Raw genomic sequence first — 22,798 nt, forward strand, 5'->3', positions numbered from 1 at the left:
AAAATTGGCACGGCGGCCGATACGTTGCACAGCGGCCCTACATTAAAATTGGCACGGCGGCCCATCCAGTGTGTGTGTGTGTGGATGACCTGGATAAAGTCACATGGTCACACAGGTTGGCAGTTTATTGAAGTAAAGCTTTAGTTCTGAGACACCATTCACCATGGATAGCCACCAGCCACCATGACAGCACAGAGCAGTGTATAGTCAAATCGGCACGTACATTAAAATTGGCACGGCGGCCGATACGTTGCACAGCGGCCCTACATTAAAATTGGCACGGCGGCCCATCCAGTGTGTGTGTGTGTGGATGACCTGGATAAAGTCACATGGTCACACAGGTTGGCAGTTTATTGAAGTAAAGCTTTAGTTCTGAGACACCATTCACCATGGATAGCCACCAGCCACCATGACAGCACAGAGCAGTGTATAGTCAAATCGGCACGTACATTAAAATTGGCACGGTGGCCGATACGTGGCACAGCGGCCCTACATTAAAATTGGTATGGCGGCCCATCCTGTGTGTGTGTGTGTGTGTGTAGCTAAGGTGAAACCTGGGAGTGGAAGAAGGAGAGAAGTGATGAGGAGAGATGGAGAAGAGGAGATTTTTGTCTGTGACCCAATGCGACAATTAATGTGACACTTAAATCATATATTCAATCATAACTAATCATATAAATTATAATAGCCATTGTTTAAAGACTTTAAAAAAAAGTTAGTAACTCACCAATTAATGTGACACTTGAGCCTGTTTCTCCCTCATCAGTTTTGTCAGTCTGGGGGAGATTGTTGCAACAGCTGTGACCAGGTTATTCTCCAAGTTGAGTCTGTTCCTGTGTTTAGTTTTGATGTGGGTCATGGCGGAGAATGTCACCTCACACAGGTATGTGGACCCAAAAGGCAACAGTTCATTCAGGGCATGTTTCCCCAATTCAGGATACTCCTTCTCCACATCACACCAGAACTGTGTCAGTGGTGTGCTTGAGTACCTCATCTTCAGGCTCTTATCTGAGGACACATCTATGAGGTCTTCTGGCGGGAATGCTGCTGTTAGTGTTAATGCACGTCACAAATGGATTACGCACCCAGTCCATTGTGGATGACTTGTTGTCAATATCAGGGAAGTAGGAGTTGAACTCATTCTTGAGCTTGGACGAATGTGTGTGTACTATTTTCACAATTGCAGCTCTGTCACATTCACCAGCAGCAATGTATGCGTTCAGCTGCAGGAAACAACTTGTATCCCCTTTTTCACATTTGCTCTGCCAGAGCCTGATCTTCTCCATGAATCCACACACTTTGTCATAGAAACTAAGAACATTTGTGTCTTTACCTTGAAGAGAGAGATTCAGCTGGTTGAGTTTGCTGAAAATATCAGAGAGGTATCCCAGCCGAGCTACCCAGTCTGCGTCGTCGAACATCGCCACAAGGGGGTGTGTGTGCTCAGACAGAAATGCCCTCACTTCATTGCGCAGCTCGAACAGCCGCTGTAACGTCTTCCCTCGGGATAACTACCTGACGTCGGTGTGAAGCAGGAGCTGTTTATGTTCTGACCCACCGTCTTCACAAAGTGATGATTCAAAGGCCAGGGCCCTCATTCATCAATAGTGTGCGTAGAACATTTCTATTTCCACACGTAAGCACGGAATGTAGAACTAGTGTACGCACAGGGAAGTCGGGATTCATCACACGGTGCGTAAGCAGGCTCTATGCTCCTCCGTGTTGATGAATACCACTTTGTTCTACCGTCAATGCTCGTGCATGATTATCCATATATGGTCATGAAAATGAGGAAACACCCCCCATGGGATGTGAAATAATGGACTGACCCGAGCGGGACTCTGAGAAACTCCACGAAGATTGTTCACTGCTGTCGAACCCACTATCGCGTATTATGGGATAAATAAAAGGCGGACTCGTAAACGGTGATGTCAGATATCAACGGCTCCCTAAGACCATTGCTGCAATTCTGCCTGGACAGCTCAAAATACTAATAAAGACCGTTCGTTGACCACTGTTTGGCGTTGGTTGTGTGTCATTATAACCGTGCTGTAATATGAATGCCTTTATTAGTTGTGTTCGATTGGCTATATGATTTTTAGAGGCATCTATTTTGTTGTCGGCTAATAAAGACCGCGCTGGAATATGACTGCCTTTTCCCGTGTTGTTTGATTAATACCCAGGGCCAGGGATTAAAGTTCTCCTCAATTTTATTCCAAATCGCGATGGATCTCTCGTCAATTTTCTACCTGCTGCATATGATTTCTAGAGGCATACTACAATCTATTTTGATGTCAGTATTGGGTAGCCTATATAAACAATAATAGAGATCATATACAAGAACAATGAATCTCACTGCATGTATGATGTAGCCTGCCTTTCAATACATGAACTTGAATTCCATCATGTTTGTGTGCGGGACTCACAAGGCTGTTGTCACAATGGGTGGTACCGGTACAGTAATAATTACAGTCCACACAATATCACGATCCATGCCATAGCCTATGTTCTATTAGGACATGATCTGTGACGACAAATGTTCTAGAATGTTTGAAGATATCGTACTCTGACAGCATGCCTATGATCAACAAAAACGCGAACTTGAATCCCATCATATACATAGACTGTCCACTATGGTGTCATTGCAATGCGTTTTCTATTCTTTCTTATACAGTAAAAAGGGGGAAGAACACTATATTCATATGACTTGTATTCTGCTTACAGCTTCGAAATTCCACTTGTTTCGTTTAACGTAAAGCCTTTTAAATATAATCAAGACGTTCCCGTGTTTCTGCGGTCTGCGCAAAATAATAACGAGTTGAGCTTTATGATTTATGATGAATTGAAAATGGGGGACCCTGATGTAAACAAGACGAAAGTTGGTCTGCATCCCCAATTAACAATTGTATGTACTGAGCTGTACTGTACTGTACCCATTCTGCAATCTGTTAATAAACTTTCCAATCAATCAATCAAGCTACGCGGAGCGCAGTCAGTCAGTAGCCTACACCCCGTATATTCCGATAACGCTATATAAACCATGCTGCATTCATTCTGAGAGAAAGATCTATTATTCCAAATGCTATTTATAGGGTTTTGACCATAATTACACTACTGTTGCTATTTTACAATGAACTATAATGAACTACGGTTCGTACAGAACATGCCAGTGTTATTATGCACAGAAGCTCATTTCCTTGTTGTAATAATATATTCTACCACTGGGCGCCAGGTACGCCTGGTCTGACCTGTGCGTAGATGTAAGCACGGAGTCGAGTTCAAATCGAAATTGATGAATCCCACTCTTTGCTTAGAAATGATCGTACGCACAGGGTAAGCACAGATCTGTGCGTAGAACACGTTGATGAATGAGGGCCCTGGACTGTATGAAGTTGATCACTTTTACGGCATCATTCAAAACATCATTTAACTCTGGACTCATTATCTTGCTAGCTAGTGCTTCTCGGTGAATCATACAGTGCATCCATGTAACGTCAGGGTTTACCTTTTTTACGTGTGCCATTAATCCATTTACTATGCCGTCATCGCCGCAGCGCCGTCTGTGCACACATGAGAGCAGTATTTTCAACCCAGCTTGTGTTGAGAGAAAAAATTGTCAATAAGGTTAAAAATGTCCAGTCCGGTAGTTCTCCCTGTGAGTTTCTTGCAAAACAGAATGTGCTCGTTAATCTCCAAAGTGTCTTTGTAACGCACAAACGCAATCAGTTGTGCTTCCCCACTTACATCCGTCGATTCATCCAACTGCAAAGCGAACATACCAGATGCTTTAAATTTTTCCACCACTTGGTCAATAATGTCAATTCCCATGTCGTAGATCCGATGGCACACAGTATTATTTGACAACGGCACTTTCTTCAGGACATCAGCTGCTTTCTTATCGAGCATAGTTTCTGCGAGAATTATAGCAGCAGGCAAGATTAGCTCTTCGGCTATGGTAAATGGCTTTTTCGATTTAGCCACGAGTAGCGACACAGCATAAGATGCCTCCAAGGCCTTGGTTGAGACTGATGTCGCTTTCTTTAGATTTTCTTGGCTTCCTTTAAATTCAGACAGCTTTTGGTGGAAAAACTCTACAGGCTTACCCACACAGGAGGGATGTTTAGTACTGAGGTGCCGATGTAAATGTGATGGTTTCATGCTATTATTAGAAAGCACGTCGCCACAGATGAAACACATTGGCTGTGGTGGCTCTGTACTTGTGACAGTAAACCCGGAGAGCACATAATGTTCACCAAAATGCCGATTCTTCACCTTCTCTGTTCTCTTTTTCTTGAGAACGGGGTCTCCTGATTCAGCAGTGCCAGTATCACCTGTGCTGTTTCTGGATGAACCAGCTCGACTCAGCCATTGATCCATAATGATTTTTATCTCAATAAACACCAGCGTATTCACTTGATAGGATGTTGTTTTACTAGCCAGCGCTCCACTACAATGATGATTATTCAGAGTTTTTTTTTTTTTTTTTTTTGGTGAACACCTGGCAGACAGTCCGGCGCCGGCGGGAAGCTGAACTCTGCGCCAATAATAATATAATTATAGCCAGCAAATCATTACTTAATTTGAATGCCCCATGGTTACATTATTGCAGATTATGCATTATTCATTATTTGGGTACACTTTTCCTGTAAAATTTCTAATTTTTTTTTTTTTTTTTACTTTTCAAACTCTTTTCACGTACCCCCTGGGGACCACCCACGTACCACTAGGGGTACGCGTACCCCCGGTTGGGAAACACTGATCTAGACAAACGTTTCAACTATCCACATCATCTAGACAAACATTTAAACTGTCCACATCATAGACAACTGTTTCAACTATCCACATCATCTATAGACAAACGTTTCAACTATCCACATCACATCATGTAGACAAATGTTTCAACTATCCACATCATCTAGACAACTGTTTCAACTATCCACATCATCTCTAGACAAACGTTTAAACTGTCCACATCATCTAGACAAACGTTTAAACTGTCCACATCATCTAGAACTGTTTCAACTATCCACATCATCTCTAGACAAACGTTTCAACTATCCACATCATTTGTATTTATTGGTTTAAAATACAGAGACAGTGCATATTAAGGAACATTTGACTGTAAATATGCCAGTTTAGCCAAGTTGGCTAATTTTCAACTGTAGTCTCTGGGGCAGGTGACATGAGCACAACAATAATTAAAACATAGTACAATAATTAAAACACAGTAGGAATCAGTATAGGTTACAATACACTAAAATACATACAAATACATTAAAATACATTACAATACAACCCCTCATCATCTCTAGACAAACGTTTAAACTGTCCACATCATCTAGAGTAGACTACTGTTTCAACTATCCACATCACAACATGTAGACAAACGTTTCAACTATCCAGACAGAAAATGTTTCTGATCCTTCTGTATGGTAGATATTGCACTGAGCCATATTGTGATTGTGATTTTGTTTAATTGCGCAACTCTAATGTCCAGTTGAGGTAACGTTAAAAACAAACAGGATCCTAACCCTTTATATATTTGTGTATATATTTTTACAACTCTTGACTTTCCCTCCGTAACCTAGGCAACAGCTGAAGCCAACAACCTGGCTGCTGTGGCTGGTGCCAAAGACATCTACAACAAGAGCATGGAGCAGGTAATGAAACTGTTCTGATGTTCTATGGAGCAGGTAATGAAACTGTTATGATGTTCTATGGAGCAGATAATGAAACTATTATGATGTTCTATGGAGCAGGTAATGAAACTACTCATTCCTAAATTAAAAGTGTAGTACTGGTTCCTAAATTAAAAGTGTAGTACTGGTTCCTAAATTAAAAGTGTACTGGTTCCTAAATTAAAAGTGTAGTACTGGTTCCTAAATTAAAAGTGTAGTACTGGTTCCTAAATTAAAGGTGTAGTACTGGTTCCTAAATTAAAAGTGTAGTACTGGTTCCTAAATTAAAGGTGTAGTACTGGTTCCTAAATTAAAGGTGTAGTACTGGTTCCCTCTTGGCTTCTCATGTGCAACATCACATATACAGCAGATTTGGTCAACATTTTGATTTTGACTTCACTTCACTGCTTAATCTTCTTAATCTGCTTAATCTGAATGGTTTTGGATAGTATGTTTTATTCCAATAAGCCTTTTTAACGTGGTCCTTACCCATACCCCACCCCAAGTGCCACAGAGTAGGATTTACTGTAAAGGTTATGCTTTAGATTTCAAGAACCTGAATGTTTCTAGTAAGTCCACCGACCGCTTTGGGCATCTCCAGGTGTGCGGAGGCGACAAGCCCTACATATCGCCGACCGAGCTGGAGCGTCGCCACGGCGACCTGCGGCAGGCCTCGGTGCGCCACTTCTGCGGCATCAAGAAGATGGGCGGCGAGGAATTCTGCCGGCGCTACCAGGAGCAGCTGGAGGTGGAGCTGGACGAGGCCTACGCCAGCTTCACCAAGCACAACGACGGCAAGAACATCTTCTACGCCGGGCGCACGCCCGCCACACTCTTCATGGTCATGTTCTGCGCATATGTGGCCTCGCTGGTGACGGGCTTCGTGGGCATCAGCTCGGTCGCAGCTCTGTGCAACCTGGTGATGGGCGTAGCGCTGGCCGCCCTGTGCCTGTGGGCCTACGTCAAGTACTCCGGGGAGTTCCGTGAGCTGGGCAGCGGCATCGACAAGGCGGCCGAGATCTTATGGGAGCAGGTGAGTGCGTGGTTGTTGGCTTGTCATCATGCCTTTACAAGCTTCAACGTTTTATTCATCATCTAAATGTTAAAAAGACAATAAAAGTAGTGCAATGTAGAAAGTGCAGACATATGAATAGGCATAAAAATAAGTACAGTGTTGCTCGAAAGCATGTGAACATCACATGACATCACAAGATTGATTCTCTGGTTTCTGGCTTTGGGAGAGAGTAGCTCACATTCATAAATATTGGTAAAACTTTCCTAGGCCACGGAAATAACACATTGGGATTATATATATAACACAGGTGCTATAGATAAAATGTTTATGTAGAGTACCGTAATTTTCGCACTATAAGCCGCACCTGAATATAAGCCGCAGCAGCTAAATTGAATGATGTATACATATATAAGCCGCACTGGACTATAAGCCGCAGATGCCAAGCAAGCAGTGCAAAAATTTACCGTAGTGGCATGCAGTAATGCGCCTTTCATTTTCGCGGAAATAGGCTGTCTATTGCCATTCTCTTTGACAAACTCTAACCTTAACCAGCTCCTTAACAACGCCTAAACTTAACCGTTCTAACCTTAACCAACTCCGAAACAATGCCTAACCTTAACCTTACCTTAACCATAGAAATTATATTGCCATTCTCTTTGACAAACTCTAACCTTAACCAGCTCCTTAACAGCGCCTAAACTTAACCGTTCTAACCTTAACCAACTCCGAAACAATGCCTAACCTTAATCGGCGAAAGAATACACGTTAAAAAAAAATCACGTTAAAAAATATTTTCGATGGGATTCGAACTCGCCAGCAAACAAGCCATAGGATCCACAGCCATGTGTCCTTGCCAATTGAGCTATTTGTTGGATACTGAATAAGGGGCGGTGACTTATATATATTGAGCTCCGCTCGTGTCGCATGCGCGGGCACCTCGCGCGAGCACGCCGGCGCACGCACGCACCTGAGCGAGCACGCCGCCGCCGGTGCACGCACGGTAGCATTTGTCTGAAAAGAAGGGCGCTTTACCGCACTAGCGTGCGGTGACGAATGCGGAAGCATTTTTGCACTGCTTGCTTGGCATTAACGTACAGGCGCACTGGACTATAAGCCGCAGGTGTTTTAATGTTTAATTACCATATGTAAGGGTTTGTGCACAGAGGGGATTGTCGGGAAAGAGATGGCTGTTTGAGGAAGCTCCCATTTATTAACACTTTGATCGCCATGGTTAAATTCATAATTTACCATCCCTAGCCAGCTCTATTTGTCTATGGAGAAGTTCCCCTTCTTTGCAGGGCTATAACTTTTTAAATTGTATTGCTAAATTGACATTATTATGGTCCATTCAATGTCCTATATCTATTGTTCAGGGTGTAGCAACGTTATACTTTTTCATTCACATATTCATACTAAAATACGGTCTAAAGTATAAGTATGTTTTTATCGTTTTCTGCAGCTTTCTCCAGAACTTGATTTATAGCCCCAAATGCATTATATTGATGATCAAATACAGTTTGGTAGCGATCGGTGCCAGATAAAAAATTTCAACTGGAGGTACTTCTAGAAGTTACTACAGTACGTATGATCTGATGTTGACCGGATGGGCGGGGGGTCGTTTATAATTCCGTGGGCAACGTTATATCATTCATCTAGTGTGGGTCATATGATCATCAGAGCAGTTAGTATAGCAGACATTAGAAAATAACGCTGAAACTCACCGTATCTTCCTCGCGCCGTTGGGGGATGAGCGTGGAATAGATTTTTTTCTATTATGGGATGTCGAAATATCCGATCCATTTCCAGGTTGTATAATAGTATATACGTCCAAATCATGTTGTTTATCGAGTTATGTGCACCGATCGGTGTTCACTGTGTCAAGATGGAGTCCTGCTAATGATAGCGAGTGCCCGGACGAAATATGGGTGAGCACCACTTCATGTCAGATAGTGAAAAGTTTAGTTTTATGTCATCTTGACTATTGCTCTGCGATGTGGTCATCTGCTGCCAGTGGTGACCTCAGGAAGCTCCAGGTGGTCCAGAACAGGGCAGCACGGTTGGCTGCTCACTAAGGTCTAATGTGAGCCGTATGCATGCCCGCCTCTCTTGGCTTAACGTTGAAAATAGATTGTCTTTTAATATACTTGTGCTGTTCAAGTTGGTCATGAGCAGTAAGACTCCTGTTTTTATACATAATCAGATTGTTTTTAGTAATACTGTGCACGAGCATTACACTAGAGGTTCCAGTAGTGGGCAGCTTGAATTGCCAGGTCCTAGAACCAGCGCTCTGGGGAGATCTTTTATTTTTAGAGCATTAACTCTGTGGAATGGCCTGCCTCGGAACCTCTGCTGCATTTACAGTAGATTCACTTTTAAAAAGAATCTTAAATTGTTTTTAAATAGTTTTTAACACTGTAAAGTAATTTTTTGTTGTTTTACACTAATGTAATTTTAGCTATATTAATTGTTACAGTAGGTTCATTATGCATTGTGTGTACTGACTTTGAATTTTTTGCAATAGTGATTGTTTTTGTGTGTTTTTTTGTGTGTGGACCCCAGGAAGACTAGCTGGTTGCTATCGCACCAGCTAATGGGGATCCCTAATAAAATCAAATCAAATCAAATCCACATGACTTCCTGTTGGGCGATCTGCCGATCGGCCACCAGATGGCGCTCTTGAACCGTTAGAGAGTTGAGTGGAGCTCAGCAGTATATCTCAGGTCCCCGGGAGATAAATATGATTTCGATCACAGATTTTTGAAATATTGATATCAAAGACGTGTTACGGCGTCTTCGGCAGAATGAGCATGGCGGGCAATGACGAGTTTCGGCGTTTCCGGCGATTAAAGTGTTAACATTTCAACAAACAAGTTGCATATTTGCATAACAAGTGTTTCCATTTAGTGCAATAGTATACAGAACATGTACTGTGCTGTGTAAACTGTACTGTACAGTATCACATAGCGTTTCAGACACACAAACTTTTCAACTTTCAAACCTAAACGGTGCACTCCCAGCGCACGTACTGGCATTGATCTACAGCTGGTAAAAAAAAAAGATAGCCACTTACTATTCTAATTAATCTGTATCGCAACGGAGTCAAGGATCTGGTCGGGGCATATAGCATTATGTCGGGAACAATTAAATTAAATAAAGAAATGTGAATTAAAGAATTTAAAAAGAAGTTTAGCATATTAAATAGTTTTAGAAGCCTATAGCCTATTTTAACTCTCGCTCATTGGACGACTGGCTGCGAGGACTGCAAGGAGGGGGAGGAGGAGGAGGGGGAATTGCAACCAGTTTACAGTGCTTGACGAGGCAATATCAATGGCTAAATTAAATGTGTTTTTAAAAAAATGCAAAATAAAGTGCCTGTAACACGACAGTAACACGGCTGCTTAAAATATACGGTATCAGCCTACCAGAAAAGTCATTATCGGTAATCCTCATCTTCATCTTTTAGGCTAAGGTGCAGTACACGGCTGCTGTAACCAGAAAAGTCAAGTCATTAATCCTCATCTTCTTCTTCTTCTTCTTCTTCCTGCGTACTAAAACCACCAAAGTCCTCATCTTCAGTGTCAGAAACGAACAGGCTCAGGGTGGCTTCGTCACCCACTCTCCTTTCTCCTTCGTTGTCGCTCCCAAAACCAACAAACTCCTCTTCGTCACGGTCAGAATCTAACAGCCTCTGAAGGGCCTCAGCTGTGGCGGCGTCCTCTTCATCACCCAGCAGTCCAGCCTTTCGGAACCCGTTGGTGATCGTGGATGTTTTGACACTCCTCCATGCTGTCAGGATCCACTCGCAAACTTCAGCTTTTGCTTTCGTTTTTAGGATAGATTTAGGAGGTCCCCTAGTGGCCGTTAGCTGTAAAAATCCATCTTCCAAAAGAAATATAATACCTAAGTTGTTTGTTATTTTCTTTGAGTTTTCCCCATTGTCTTTTGAATATTGTAAAGGCCTATTTTCTTTGTTGCATATGCAAATGTTTGGTACTTTATTTTGAGCAAACGCATCGCAACCCCCCCCCCCCCCCCCCCCCCCCTTTCCTCAGCAAAATGACTAAATGTATTATAAGGAGGACCTAGTATTCATATGATGTGGGTCAATCTAGCCAGATAATTTCTTATTCCGATTGTCGCACTGCACGCTGCCGGTACGCGTCTATTCTTTCCCCAATACATTTCCAGTTCCGCGTTCGCGTTCTGCGATCTGATTGGCCACTGACGTTTCTGGTGCGATCTGATTGGCCACTGACGTTTCTGTGACATGTGACATGTGCGCCCAATCGCGTGACGTGCCCATTTCCGCCTCGAACAGCAGCAAACTACCTAACACCTAGTTTATCACTGATTAAGCTTAGGCGACTTTCGAAGTTGGTTAAGGTTAGAGTTTGGAATCAGAGCTGGTGTTCTATCGCCCTGCTCTAAGACAAACTCTAACCTTAACCAACTTCGAAAGAGTGCCTAAGCTTAACCGGCGAAAGAACTTGCCGTCACACGATTGGCGCGACCAGAAACGTCAGTGGCCAATCAGAGCGCAGAAGGCGAACACTGTACTGGAAATGTATTGGGGAAAGAATTCAGGCTGCTGGTACACCAACGAGTCACACAGAGAACAGGCACTGCTTCCAATCGCCGCTGCAGTCAAGCCAAGGCACACGAAGGGTTAAGTCACACTTAACCATTCGTGTGCCTTGGCTTGACTGCAGCGGCAGAGCGTGCAGCATAGGGGCAAGATGACAAGGCAGAGGTGCGCACATAGTGGCGACTGTCGAGGCGAAAACAGTACTAAACTGTAGTTGATTAAATTACTTTCTGATGACATTAGGTTGCAATAAATAGACTCGAACGAAATTCGTTCGCTCATAACATTTGTGACATTCTAAATGTGATTTAATGTTGTTTAATGACAAAACGGCCCGACTCGTGTTTTATGATGGTCTTTTCGGAGTCAGTGCAACGTGTAATAACACTGCCGTTTGTCACAAGTTAAGTTGCTATAACTTATAACGTTATGATATGTGAGAATGCTATTCATCGACTACAGCTCGGCATTCAATACCATAGTCCCCTCCATACTCATAGCCAAGCTCAGGGATCTGGGCTTGAACTATGACCTCTGCCAGTGGGTCTTGGACTTCCTGACTGGCAGACCCCAGGTGGTGAGAGCAGGCAACTGCACCTCCTCATCCATCACCCTCAACATAGGGGCCCCCCAGGGCTGTGTTCTGAGTCCCCTCCTCTACTCCCTGTACACACACGACTGTGTGGCTCAGCGGAGTAGCAATACAATCATCAAATTTGCTGACGACACAGTGGTGGTGGGCCTGATCTCTGCCAACGACGAGAGGGCCTACCTGGAAGAGGTCAAGGTCCTGGCGGGATGGTGCCAGGAAAACAGCCTCTCCCTGAACGTCAGCAAAACAAAGGAGATGATTGTGGACTTCAGGAGGTCGGGGGTCAAGGACTACAGCCCCCTCAGCATCGACGGGGCACCGGTTGAGAGAGTCAACAGCTTTAAGTACCTCGGAGCCTACATATCCGAGGACTTGACATGGACCACACACATTGACAGTGTTGTGAAGAAGGCACGACAACGCCTCTACTTCCTCAGGCGCCTAAGGAAGTTCCAAGTCAGTCAGAAGATCCTTAAGAACTTCTACTCATGTACAATAGAGAGCATCTTGACTGGCAACATCACCTCCTGGTTTGGGAATAGCACTGCACAAGACCGAAGCAGACTACAAAGAGTGACACGTTCAGCCGAACGCACAATTGGAGGGGGGCTCCCCACCCTCCAGAACATTTACAACAAGCGTTGCAAGGGCAAGGCTAAGAGAATCATTAAAGACTCCAGTCACCCGAACAACTGCCTCTTTGAACTGCTGCGGTCAGGCAAGCGATACCGGAGTCTCAAGGCGAGCACAGAAAGACTCAGAAGAAGCTTCTATCCCCAGGCCATCAGGCTGCTAAACGAACAATGAACACTACACAACAACAACCACCAAACGCACATAGCACACACATCCACACGCACACACTCACTTTAAACAAACACACTGTAGCACCCACTCCACACACTTTATAGCACACACCCACTTTAAACAAACACACTGTAGCACCCACTCCCCACACTTTATATTTATTGATGAAGGATTGCACTACAACTCGTACACCTTACTGTAAATTGTACCTAAATTGTACCTCATCCCATTTCTGCTTTGCACTATATAGTACTGTACATTAGTACACTGCATAGTATTGTATATTATATGGTAACTCAGTTACGTCTATTCTGCATCGAACATTGTACATATGTCTATACTGAACACTGTGACCTCATTTTCTACTTCTAAATTACATGCTATACTATGTTATTTGATACTATCTTGTCTAGCACAGTCTCTGGAGCGTAGCAGTAAGAAGCATTTTGTATGAAAGTATTCTGTACTTCTGTATGACAACTATTAAAGAAACTTGAAACTTGATAAGTGTATTAACATTTCGCTATTCTTGTGTGTTTCAACACCTCGCTAAGTGCACGCGCAGACGGACCACACCCAGCTTCTCGTTTGTAGTCTTCCCACCAGCATTGGGACACAATACTGTCGGACAAATAACAAGAATTAACTCATTTACAAGTTGTATTAAGTTTAGCAAATAAGGGAACAGATAAATAACATTTCAATGCAGTCAAAAAAGCAATATTTCGATTTTTACATTATCGGGTTTGGTCACGTGAGTCACATATAAGCCGCACCGTTATATAAGCCTCAGGGTCGAAAAATGGGGGGAAAAGGCGCAGCTTATAGTGCGAAAATTACAGTAATACATTTTATTAAAAAAAAATTAAGCTTTTGCACAGAATAAAAGTATTATCGAATCTATAATTTCAAACATTTTGGCGGGTCCATAATTAATGTTGTTGTTTACAAGTTGCAGGTATGTAATCCCCTCCCTACTTCCCCATGTGGAATGCACCTGATTGGATCAATTAACTCATTCAGCGCCAATCACGAGTATAGTCGGGTTAACTAGCCAACCGTTCAGCGCCAATCACGAGTATAGTCGGGTTTTGTTCATTATTTCTTTTATTAGCTATATCCATTCATTTTTCATCCATCCAGCCTGATGTTATCATTGGGAATGGGTCTGAGCTCACAAAAGGGCAAATACCGCCGCCTACGCTTTCCAGCTGGTATTGCACTCCATAGTAGTTTCTTTTCTGGGACGATCTGAGCCATGCGGGTGGGGTTTAAATACTCCGGCAGGACTAGCGTTTACAACGTTACATCTGTGATGCTGCCCCCCCCCCCCCCCTTCATATGCAATGCCGGGCAATGTGGGACGGACCTCCACGAGCAGTATTTGGAATGGCGATCAGATAATTGGATTCTTTCTTTTGCATTACATCAGATACCAGGTAAGGACTCTATATAAAATCTTGCGTTGATCTGATATTTCTTTCTACCCCGATCAAAGCTGTGTGTGGCTGTTTAACGTTGAGTGCAGGAGGTGGCAGGGGGAGGGCCATTTCATGTATGCATTCGATAACCCGGCGAAAAATGACAACGTGTTTAGTGTATTCCACTAAAGGGCTATTATCGCGTCTTTTCCTGGGATTACTAAGAATCCCAAACTATACTAATATTCAAGACTGTATAAAATGGAAATGTACGATGAAAAAACAATCTGTTTCGTGCATGTTGACTGGAAGCAACTCACTGACAATCGACGGGTGTATTAGACCCATAGCTATAATATAAGATATATTTTAAGCACTCGCAAGTGAACAAAGCGCCCCATTGACTTACAGCGCTGGCGTTCTCATATTTTCACATTCAGATACAATTTTATAGCTTATATTTATTGTCTTCCATTACCCTGCCCAAACCCGTACCTGTCGTGGAAAAATATAATACTAATAATAGATAATGTGAGCAAATAACCATTTCTGAGTCCAAAGTTGAATAAAAATTAAATAGATTTATTCCTGTATGGCCATACAAGGAAAAATGCTCTGTTCACAGCCAGAGACAACATGTAACACAAAATGTATGACCGAGAAGTGAGAACGAACTTTGGTCAGACATACAATTAAATACATGAAAATGACGTAGGAGAATGGAAAATAAGAAAGAATTTAGAATAATCAATACTACGACTATGTTATGGCTATCCTGGGAGGAAAACAGAGCAGTTTCCCACACAGCTATGTTATGGCTCTGAAGAACACACATCGTGTGACCCACAGCATATGGCATATAATAGAATACTTATTATAATACAGCCTGTATAATGACATAAACATTTTCCACCACATACCCCCTCCCCCACGCTGCTATGATGCCCGAATTTCACCAAGGGTGATCAATAAAGGAATCTCATCTTAAATGACGTTTGTGCTTTAGTGCGACATCTATTGGCTGAATGTTAATACGATATTCCTTTATTGATCCCCTTGGGGAAATTCAGGCATCATAGCAGCATGGGGGAAGGTACAGGTACATGGTAATAGTAGAAGACATGATACAGGTCATAAAATTATAGTACAGTAGAAAAAGAAAAATAGGCAGTGTAAACGATATAATTAACTCTTGAGTATACGCATATGAGCAAGTAGGCAGTGTGAATAAAGGTGCAGATGAGGGTCTGTATGCCCCATCAGTTATATTTGCATTAGAATAAATAGTTAAAATACACTATAATCTAAATATATACTATGAGTAAGTAAGTATACACAGGTGCAGTATGCATAAGGTACGTATGGCGTGATATACGGTGTGCGTTATCTATAGAACCTTTCATTTTGGTGGTATTCCTCTCAAATGTCTTCTTCAGTGGACACGTCTCTCTCCCCTGTCGCTGTTTCTTTTCTTTACACCGTCCAGCAGGCCTCGCCCCCCTGTCGCTGTTTCTTTTCTTTACACTGTCCAGCTCCAGGAGGCCTCGCTCCCCTGTCGCTGTTTCTTTTCTTCCTGTCATTCTCCTGCTCTAACGGTCCGTTTATCTGTTCTTCTCTTCCTCTAACCCAACTCTCCTTTCTCTCGCTTTGTGCTCCGAAAGAGGACTCCACGCAAGGTGAGGCATGTAGTCCGTTGTGTTGGCGGGGAGTCGTAAACTTTATACCCACGTTTTGTTTATGTTGTAATTGTGAAAGGGTTCCCATAGGAACACGTTCAACAGGTTCAATTCGATCTCAGGAGAAACGGGAGAGTTTGTCATTTAGATACACATAGTTTTCGGTGGTAATCTGAATTCTTGCTCCTAAGGGACACTAAAGATCTTAAAGCTGTTGAGCTCTCAGTATCGTCTCATATAGCCCCATTCACACTCAGGTTTCACTTCAACCTCTAAATTTAAAGATCTCATAACTTGCTCAGATTAAATATCAATATCTGCTCAGCTGTAGTGGTTCCTCCTGAGTTGAATTTGAGAAACATGAGAAAACGTCCTTATTCTCATGTTTGTATCGAACAGGTCTCTGTTAGGAAAATGTTATAACTAAATGGAATCACTTTATATTTTATGAAGCTCATCACTTTATGAAGCTCATCACATAAAATGTCATGAAGCACATCACTTTATATTTCATGAAGCTCATCACTTTATATTTCCTTACTTTGAAACCTCATAACTGAAAACTCATAAAAAAACATACAATGTTTTATTGCAGCAGAAATGTCAATTATGAGGTAATTCCACTTGTGTATTAGTAACGTGTCACCTCCTCCCTCCAGGTGCTTTCCAAACTCTTTGAGATGGCGAGGAGTCGAACGCTGGGGAACTTGATTCCAGCTCAGAGAACGAGACAGGCCTCCAACAACAATGTGAAGAAGAAAGACTAGCAGGCTGCTCTCTACCCCCCCCCCCCCCCCTCGCTTATCCTTGCTCTCTACCCCCCCCCCCTCCCTTATCCTTGTCCCCTCCCTTATCCTTGCTTCCCTCCTCCCTTATCCTTGCTTCCTGCCCCCCCTCCCTTATCCTTGCTCCCCTTTCCTCAGCTTTCCATTCTCGCTTCTCCCTTCTTTATCTTCCTTTTCTTTTTATCTGCCTGTTTATCTGTCTCTAGGTATTGAAGCCCAATCAGTAAATGGACGATGACATAAAACATCACTGCTTCTAGAACCAAGACCGCCCGCACATCACTACTTATAGAACCAAGATCACCTGCACATCACTGCTTATAGAACCAAGACCACCTGCACATCACTGCTTATAGTACCAAGACCGCCCGCACGTCACTGCTTATAGAACCAAGACCACCTGCACACCACTGCTCATAGAACCAAAGCTGACAGCTTTTTCATCTCCATGTACATTCAGTCCCTATATAAAGCAGACTAGACCTCTTCTCCTTTCCCACCTTTGATTTGACTGCTTATACTGGATGACTGCAGATGGTCCCTGTCTGCATTTTCCTTCTCATTGGAAAGAACAAGAAAGTTGTATTTTTTTTTTATGTCTGTTGCCAGCGCAGAACTTTGTCTCAATGGTTTCTGTAGAAACAGCACTTTTTAGGAACCATTTAAATGTAAAGCCACCCGTTGCTTTCACTGCTCCAACCTTGTCCTCCACTTGTCTGTGTCTTCGCTTCCTCCACCTGCCTGAATGAATGAACGAATGGATGGATGGATGGATGGATTGATATGGACTTGAGAGAACAACCACTTCCTTTTATCGGTTGTGAAGCGACACTATGGAGAGAGACCCTGGTCCTCTTAAATCTCACTACTGCAGAGTGTCACAAATGGACTCGAGGCCCCTATAACCCGACGGAACCGTTCCACAGTGGATGAGGAGGAAAACTGCCGGTCAACGTAACGCTGTCGCAGACGCGGGGAGTACAACCACACCGGAGCTTTTTATTTTTTTTAACCTACCATTGAAAAACATCTGAATTTTCTCACTGCACACATGTCATTGGTTAGAAAGCTGTATGACGACTAGAACCTTTTTAATCATTGGAGATGACGGGACACACTGGCCTCGAGTCCGTCTGGAATGTGCTCCCTCAGCTGCTCTTTAGGTGAATAATCATGTGTATATTTATCAAATGTTTCCTTAGTTTTTGATTATTATTCCATCCATGACCGCCAATGTGTTTTTTATTATTTCTTTTGGGGTACAGTTTATTTTATTTTTTAAAGATCCATCGAACATAGGGCATGTGTATGAAGTATACATATATAAATAAATTTTCTATACCTTTTTTGTAGCTGGAAGAACAATGGTTTTCGTGGTAGGCCACACAGTACAGTTTACCGTATGTAAAGGAATGCTTTCGTGATTTGTGTATATGTCCAATAAATTCTTTTTTATATATATATATATATTTGTAAATTTAATCAACACTTCCACCCCCATGCTGGCAGATGTTTATAATCTTTAATTTTGTCTTCTGTTGCATTTTAAAGTTATTTTCGTTAATTTATTTTTCAATACAATATTAAAACAAACTCCTACAGCACAGGCATGGCATGATTTCATTTGTTTTTTCGACATTGGAATGAAGAAGTGACTATGTAATCGTTTATTTAAAGCTGCACCGGGTTTTTTTTTTTTATAATTAAGTATAAAGTACATCACGTGTAACAAGAGACTAACTGGGTCGCTGTTTGAAATGAGAAATTATCCGTTTGTCTGGTGCTCCTGCCCTCCCACCACCTTTACCATACAAATGTAGAAGGGTGGATTATCCCTGCTTGTGGGAGTAGTAGTACACAGACACTGGGTAGTAGGATACTATAGTATTGGACCTATAAGTACCCCCGTCTTTGGCCCGGAACGTCGTTCTGGAGGGCTTGCAGCTGGTGGGGCCCAGGATTTACTAACCTGGGGACTGGTACTCTGGTCTCCCTCGCCTTCCAAGGCGGTCAGCAGTAGCTCCCCACACACCCTCACTTCCCCCAGTACCTCCGACAGCCCTCCCACACCCAGTGACTGTCAGTTCAATAGTATTATTGGGCTTCCCTGTAAGCAGTACCCTTCCTTGACCACCTGTATAGACCCTTCAAATGCTATTCTGTGAATGGGGTGTAAGGGTTAAATAATTATGCAGTCACAATATTTACCCAGGGGTTAGAATAGCAAATGGAAAACGGAAGAAACACACACACAATGATCCCGATCAAGTCTACTTTTACTGAAGCCTGGTCATGTTATCCATTACAATGTTATTCCTTAATACATGGCACCGGGTGCTCTTGTTATCATAATGTAGGGGAAGCTCTTCCCACCATAGGCACTGAGTGCTCAATACATTAAAACACCCCGCTTGTACTAGGGGAACCCAGGCATAAAATGTAGACACATTGGGAATTCAAGAACCAAATAATCAAATAAACAAATAACAAAATAAAACCAAGTAAATGTGGGCCCACGTTACCAAAAGAAACCTAACCTAAGCCGGCTTAAATTGTTCGGGGTACCCCTTAGACACTGGTTGTTAGCGTTCACTTCAATGGACGTTGCTGTTGATACATGTGGTACTGTTAGTACTTAGCCAAGATGGCGGACCCACTCTTGTCACCGCTCGTCCGGGTGACAAGATGGCGTCAGCGATCCCGCGAGCACAGCCAGCAGGCTGGGCGGACAGCAGGCAGTGGTTAGCTGGAGGAGCGTGCTGTATGGCGTTCTCTGCTGGTGGGAAGAGGCGTACTCTGTACCGTCGGTGAAATGTCCACCGCTGCTGTTGCTGGCTTGCTTCTGTCGCGCGAGCTAATACTGTGACTACCCTAAACACAGCTAAGCTTTGGGTCTCAACGCACCCTCCTGCTATATCGGTTACACTGCTAACGCAACGTGGCTGGCTATACCACCGGTCTCTTCAGCGCCACGCGCCCGGTAGTCTACTCAAGTCAGACGGAGCCGTTAGCAGCATACTACTATACCGCACACAGTAACTACTATAACCCGATAACGTTAGACGTTAGTCCTTTGGTTCGGTTTCTCTTACTCACACTATCGCTGATACTTCTAGGATAACCCGTCACTAGCAAGTATTTCTCATCACCCGCCGCTCGCTCCGACGGGGCTCTCCAACATTAACTTCTTCAACGGGGCTATTCCAAAGCACACACCCGCTGTGGCTGCGACTGTTCACGGCCAAGTCCAACGCCGAAGAGAGCTTCCTGCTCCCTTTGCCTCCAGGTAACTCCCTCTTCCTCGTTGCTTGCTTCTCTCCACTGCTCCACCTGCCACCACTGCCACTCCGCCCCCTGCTGGCAACCTCCACTGGTCCCACTCAAGGACCGCTCCAGAAAGGGAAAAAGGGCTCAATGTTATTGTTAGTCCATACTGCAGCCGGAGAAGAGTAGTACCTCACCTCGTCGTTAGACTGGGCGAGCTATCCAAAGGAACACTGTTAGCCTATCCAAAGGAACACTGTAAATCACACGTTATACACACACAGGGAAAGTAACAGTTAGTTAGCACTATACTGAATACTTTGTAGAATATTCAGGCTGCTACACAAAGAAGCCTCCTCTAAGAGCAAAGTTGGTTCACTTTGTTTCAAATGTTTTTTGTCGATTATAAAAAATATTCAAGTATTTTATAATTAGTTATCGTTGAGGTCTTTTTTCCTTGAAACTACACTGTGCAGCTTTAAAGGGATAGTTCGGATTTTTGGACATTAAAGCAACACGCCAACATTTTGGGAAATTAGCTTATTGTCTTCTCCAGAGACTAGAAGATAGATACCAGTTTTTTACTCTGTGCGTTCAATAGAAAGATATCTGGCTGCACATTAGCCTAGCTTAGCACAATGAATGGAAGTGGACAGTGCCGGTTAGCCTTCGGGAGAGGTGTTAGTTGGACCATGCCTAGGCTAACCGGCACTATCCGCTTCCATTCATTGTGCTAAGCTAAGTTAATGTGCAGCCAGATCACTTTCTACTGAACGCACAGAGGAAACTGGTATCTATCTTCAGTAGTGTTACACTAGCCAGTATTTGCTTACGTACAGAGTCCCGTGGTCTTAGTTCTTGCCGGGTTCTGAGTGAACCGGGAAGCCTTAGATGGGCAGCTAACGGCAGAAGGGTTGTAATCCACACCACGACATGCAGGTTACCCATTTCCAAAACAATCGCAGTCCTGCGTGTTGAAACAGCTGATATGCAGCGTTACCTGTGATGTAGGTAGTAATACACTGGCTTTTTTCAACAAACAAATTATAATGCCAAGTGATCGCAGAATCTGAAATGCTGGAGGACCATGGCTTTGTGAGTTATACAAATAGTCATATTTAGCTCATTATATCCCAGTGATTATTGGATTTGTTTTCTATGTGGATGTCTGACGTATCTCCACTATGGTTTATAGCAATCTGATGGATGGATTACTTTTTCCATTACATCATAATGTGTTGCTTCACAAAAGTCTGGAAGTCAGGTAACTTAAAAACAATATTTAAAGGAATATTTCACTTTTGTGGAACATGTACAACCGCTATGTAAGTGCACCTACAAGTAAGGTAGCGACCACTGCTGTCCCTGTTGTCTGCTGTTAACGTCATTCCTTCCAGGCGTCGGGCTCCTCATTCACCTCCATTCATTTTGGGGAACTAGTGTGAATATCATACTTATGAAGTTTAAACAAACGGATGCTGTGCAGATTTAAAAAAATAAATAAAATAAAAAAATTAAGTCAAAGATGCATGTTTGTTTTGGCATTTGATGTGTCTGTACATTTATTTATTGAATGTGTTATGTATCTTTGCCTTATGTAGAATGTCCAGGGAGTGGTTACCTGCTGCCTTGCTGGTAGAAAGATTCTAAACATTCTGTGAAAAGTTGACAGTTGGTCAGACTGCACCTCAGGTGAAAGATGTTTCCTATACTGTATACTGTATATTTGAAAATGGCAACATTGGCTAAAAAAAACAGGTACCTTTGACAGAATATATATAGTTTGTTTATACTTCAGAAGTATAACATTTAGACTTGGTCCTCAAAATGAATAGAAGTGAATGAGGAGCCTGACACCTGGGAGGAATGGTGGTGTTGACCGCGGAAGACGGGCGGCTTTACAGGTAAGACTGCTGATCTTCTATCCCTTTAATTATAGTGATGTTTTGGATTTTAATCCGCCAAACTAAGCATGGGAATGTGATTTAGTCATACAAATTGATCATTCTAAACAATAACAATTATTCAGTGGTTGATTTTGTAAAGTAAAGATTTTGTAACGTTATCTGGCTAACTAATCCTCGTTAAAATTATATATACAGTGCTTTACAATTTTGTTCCTCACATTTACACAGATGGCAGAGGCGAGCGACCATGCAAGGTGCCAACCTACTCATCAAAGACACTAAAAACCTAATTACAAACATCTCAAAACAAACTAGTCGGACTACTGCTTGACCTGACTCCTAGAACCCACCTCACCCCTGCCCACTTTGACAACCTAGGATGGCTTAGAGTAGACGACAGAGTACAGCAACTTGCAATGGGCCTGGTCTACAAGATACACTACACGACCAAGGTACCCATGTACATGTCAAAATACTTCCCAAAGGTCAGTGAATACTACGATCACAACACCAGAGGGAGCTCCACAAATCATGTTAAACCCAGATTCGGCTCAAACAAGGGACTAAACACGTTTCGCAATTATGCCACATCAATGTGGAACGCCCTACCCAAAGCTGTAAAGGAATGTGAATCACTACCCACTTTCAAAAACACTCTCAAAGTACACCTACGGGAGACTGCAATTCGAAACTGGCCCCTACAAATGTCCTAACCCAGTTGTACAGTAAATGACCAAGTATGGCTTTGTCAGTATTCCAATGTACAGTGTCTCCCCCCTACCCAACCCCCCACCTCCAATGTACAGCCCCACCCACCCACCTACCCAACCTCCTCCAATGTAGTTTCTACGTCAAATGTATATACACTCTTTTTCTGGACACTTTTTGTATCACAAACAGTACTGTATTTGCACATCTGGTATGTCATAAATGTATAGATGTAGCAGTACTGTCTATCTGTATGTCGTGTGTGTCATGATGAATTGAAAATGGGGGACCCTGATGTAAACAAGACGAAAGTATTTATCTGGTCTGCATCCCCTTAACAATTGTATGTATTGTACTGTA

The 22,798-nt window shown here is 42.9% G+C and overlaps 1 protein-coding gene across 2 annotated transcripts in view; it reads left to right on the plus strand.

Annotated features, from left to right (window-relative positions):
- The window catches only part of LOC311232501 (atlastin-2), a 166,744-nt gene extending 148,591 nt beyond the window's left edge, over positions 1 to 18,153 (plus strand). For both annotated transcript variants that reach the window (XM_084319326.1, XM_084319327.1), the window contains 3 exons: positions 5,589 to 5,660; positions 6,280 to 6,711; positions 16,434 to 18,153. In XM_084319326.1, coding sequence (XP_084175452.1) covers positions 5,589 to 5,660; positions 6,280 to 6,711; positions 16,434 to 16,541 — 612 coding nt within the window. In that variant the 3' untranslated portion in view covers positions 16,542 to 18,153. The remainder of the gene's footprint in view (positions 1 to 5,588; positions 5,661 to 6,279; positions 6,712 to 16,433) is intronic.
- Positions 18,154 to 22,798: the final 4,645 nt, after the last annotated feature.

Source organism: Notolepis coatsorum, assembly GCF_963971535.1.
Source record: "Notolepis coatsorum genome assembly, chromosome: 7".
NCBI lineage: Eukaryota > Metazoa > Chordata > Actinopteri > Aulopiformes > Paralepididae > Notolepis > Notolepis coatsorum.